The 4,280-nt window shown below is 34.6% G+C and overlaps 1 protein-coding gene across 1 annotated transcript in view; it reads left to right on the top strand.

Moving 5' to 3' along the window:
* Positions 1-2,818, top strand: part of LOC111375804 — a 6,053-nt gene extending 3,235 nt beyond the window's left edge. Inside the window, exons 4-6 of the mRNA XM_022998699.1 lie at positions 134-199; positions 2,348-2,568; positions 2,798-2,818. Of these exons, the coding sequence (XP_022854467.1) occupies positions 134-199; positions 2,348-2,568; positions 2,798-2,818 (308 nt within the window). The remainder of the gene's footprint in view (positions 1-133; positions 200-2,347; positions 2,569-2,797) is intronic.
* Positions 2,819-4,280: the final 1,462 nt, after the last annotated feature.

Genomic DNA, 4,280 nt, shown 5'->3' with positions numbered 1-4,280 from the left:
GTTAAGGACATTAAGTGTCGCAAACGGAAGGTTGAATCCATGACTACCATACTTACAAAACATTAGAATTATTCTACTCAGTAATCTTAAAGGCATGCCTAGGCTTGAAACTTGGAGATAATGTCCTGCACAGGTACATGGCAGGAAAAAGGCGATCAATTCCCTAGACAGAAAAAACAGGCATCTTTTGGTTTGGAGGGTATTGTTTTCTTGCTTTTAAGTCTAGCCATGCAAAAAGTCAAAATATTATTAAAACTTAAAAAAATAATAATAATAAGCAAAAAAATCCAAACCCAAACCTAGCCCTCGAACAATTTCAGATCCCTTCTTGTTTATGTCCCAGATTAGAACATTTGTTTTTGGGGGGAAAAGTCAAACTATTCATCCTTTCCATCTTGTTTCTCTATCCAGTTTATGTTTAGATTCTTTTGCGACTTCCGGTCTACCACCGATATAGAATTAGACAAGGTTTAGGTTATGTTCATATATCTAACCTAACTATACGAATTAAGTACTAAGTAATTGTAGTATTCATGATTTTGAGAGTTATGTTTTTGTTGCAAACTTGAAAATATTATCAAGTTTTAACAATTTTCGAGGTATTAAGTTATTTATTGGCATAGAATAATTAAAATAATATTAATAATGGAAATGGGACGATGCTCGATTACGCACATTGTCACGCTTGGGCTCGTAATGTTTGAAGATTGACTTTCACATCTTGCCAGGCCTTTCACCTATTAGATCCATATCCCAATAAATTTGGAAAACAAAATGATAAATAAATATACGATAGGTATAATTGCAACTGGGGTTCCAAACCTTTCAAAAAGGTGTAATTGGGTCTCAATCGTCCTATATTTTTTTCGGCCATCACAAGCATTTTCCAAGTTTGTACAATGTATAATGGAAAAATGAATTCTGCCTACTTGTGAAGGAGCGGGTTGAAAGGAATATATGCCCCCGTTTGGTAGTGATTTTTCATTCCAAAAAATTGATTTTTTGACTATTATATCACTATTTCAACCGTCATTTTTGACTACTTCACTCACAGGTGGCTCCCACATTTCTCTCTAACGGTCAAAATATCAATTTTTATAATCATTACCGAACAGGCCTTATATATACATATATATTTCTGTGTGTGTGTGTGTGTGAAGAGGTGTAAGCGTGAATTGAACGGTTTTTGATAGATTTTCAAACTAAACCATTTAAATTGGTTTGACAAAAATCCAAATCTAAACCAAACTATTTATATGGTGTGAGATTTTCTCAAACCTAAATCTAACGATTTGGTTCGATTTTAAATCGTGATTTGGCCATATATTTCAGACTTTTAGATCAAATGATTCAATACTTATATACACATATATGCACACACGCTTACACACTTTCTTTTGTTCATCTAATATATGAAAATTTAAAGTATTATATTATGGGGACCCTCAGCTATAAGACGCCTTAGGCCTGTTGCCCATGTTGCCTACATTTAGGCCGCCTTGCAGAGAGCTCATGGCTCTTTATCTTGGGTAGCATGCCCTTATAGGTGGGCATGACATGGTCTATTCTGGGCTGGACTTTTCACAAGCTAGGACGCTTGGAGTTGGGAAACTAGATATATTTTGACAATGCGAGCATATGCTCATTTAATACAAGGTTTAGTTTAAGCCATGGACACCAAACAAGATGGTTCATTATCAAAATGTATAGGGCTTTGGACAGGTTTGATTTTTTTGAGGTTCGAATGATCAAGGTTTCAAATCCTAGCAATTTTTTGACTTTAAAAAACAGTTAATTATATCATTTATTTAAAAAATTCATAAATTGGGATCTAGAAGTATATATTGATTATTCTTCGACAAACTACATAACCTATACTTGCCCAATGCAATGTAATCCAACTTCCAAGGACTAAAATACTAAATTGGCCAGCTTCCATTTCAGAGCTAGTAAACTTTATTATTATTATTATTATTATTATTATTATTATTATTATTATTATTATTATTATTATTATTATTATATAACAATGGATTTGATTGTCTTCACTCCTAAGCCATTCGGACTTCTCTTCTAAGAAATATACCCCGCGAGTAATCATCAATAAATGATTCAATCAAACCTTCCCTTATTGAAATTATTGAACACGAAAGAAGGATTTCATTCATGGAGACACAGCAAACAAGTTTTAAAATTCTTATGTTCCAATGGTTAGCTCACGGACATATTTATCCCTTTCTTGAATTATCCAAAAAATTACTCCCAAAGAAAAACTTCCAAATATACTTTTGTTCTATACCCATTAATATTGATTCAATCAAGAACAGTTTGCTCAAAATTTTATCAGAGTTTTCAATAGAATTTATCGAACTTCATTTACCATCACTGCCTGGACTTCCTCCACAATATCACACAACCAAAAATGTGCCACCGAATCTGATGCCAACCCTTATGCTGGCTTTTCAGATAACAGGTTCTTGCTTCTCCAGCATCATCAGCAACCTCAAGCCTGATTTGCTGATATATGATGCCTTGCGGCCTTGGGCTCCAAACCTTCTTCATCACAAGGTATTATTAAAGAAAGCGTTGTTGACCAAACTCATCTAAGAACTTAAGATACTGGTGAGAAAGTGATGGGATTGTAAAGAGGAGGTTCCAACAATATTTGATTTAATCAATAATAAAATGTGCAATATAAAAATATTGAAACACAAGAAAAAAGGGGATCTCATTAAAAAATGCCCTAAGGCAGTATCAATTCGAGGATCTCGCAATACATATGTGTTGTTTTCTCCAGGAAGTCCACTGCGAGTGTTGATCACACGCCAAAGCTTAGAAATTAGGATGTTTTCGCACTCAGACCATAATCACCCAAGATCATAGAAGATTCGATCTTCTCACTTCAGAAGAATGGTTCACACAAGAACACACTACACTTCTTAGAAAAAATCACTCAAGATTACAAAAACCAAATATGAGAACGTGTTGAAAATCGAATAGGATCTTTGATTTTCAGAGAGAAGAAGAAGATGAACTCGAACGGCCAGAGAGCAGATAGAAGGCTCTAGAAAACCAGAAAATCACGCATCGCAAACCCTAGGACTCCCTTTTATATGAGTCACCAAATGGTCAGCCATCCAATGGATATGGGGTTAACACATGGCATCATCATGAGCATCCATTAGAAGAAACACGATTTTTGTAAATTGAAAGTACATGTTTAAGGGACCAGCTAACACTTTAAAAAATAACAAATAAAAGTCAGCTGGTCAACTCACACAATTGCATCATTGTGCCACAACCTTTCAATCTCCACCTTGGTACAATGATCCACATTCACTCAACAATGTGGTTGTTCCCAATTTTTAAACACCATTTGCACTCATATCAGATACTCAAATCAGCATGCAGTGATGTTCAACATGTTCAAGCAGTCCAAGAACTTGTTAAGGGGTAGCACCTTTGTACCTGCATCAGCGGGGTTAAAATTAGTAGAAATCTTTTCAAGTTTCATAACTCATTGTGAAATAATATCCCTCATAAAGTGAAATCTAACATCAACATGTTTAGATCTATTATGTAAGACTGGATTTCTACTTAAATGAATGGCTGACTGACTATCAGAATAAAGAACTACTTCTTTAACAAAGCCAAATTCATTTAATAACCCTTTCAACCATATTCCTTCTTTTATAGCATCTGTTGCAGCAATATATTCAGCTTCGGTAGAAGATAATGCGACTATCTTTGAAGCTGGGATTTCCAGCTAATGCAAGAATTACACAAAGTATACATATAGGCTGAGGTGGACTTCCTATTTTCCCTATCACCAGCATAGTCTGAATCAGTATATCCTCTCAATACAACACCTTCAGTTTGTTTTTTGAACTGAATACCTAAATCTAATGTACCTTTAATGTATCTAAGAAGCCATGCCAATGAGCTAGATTGGTGGCTAAGAGTTTTACCCAAAAAGAATGAGTAGACTTCAATGAAATCTTTTCACCCGTTGTAAAATTTACTACTATTAGGGTTATTTTCCCAAGTTTTGTTCTTTTTAAGAGATTGCATTTCATCTTGCATTACTGCAAGCCATTCTTTAGAGTCTTTACTATTTATGGCTTTCTCAAAGGACTCGGGCTGATTTTCAGTCATACTTTGATAAGATAGCAAAGATACATCTTCATCAAACCTAACAGGAAGCCTTATTTGTCTTCTTTACCTATCTCTTACAAGTTGATAATTGTCTAAGGTTGACCAGATTCTGGTTCAACTTCAGA

This window comes from Olea europaea, unplaced genomic scaffold (assembly GCF_002742605.1).
Source record: "Olea europaea var. sylvestris unplaced genomic scaffold, O_europaea_v1 scaffold1416, whole genome shotgun sequence".
NCBI lineage: Eukaryota > Viridiplantae > Streptophyta > Magnoliopsida > Lamiales > Oleaceae > Olea > Olea europaea.
The sequence above is the reverse complement of the archived record's forward strand: the minus strand, read 5'-3'. Positions and strand labels throughout refer to the sequence as shown.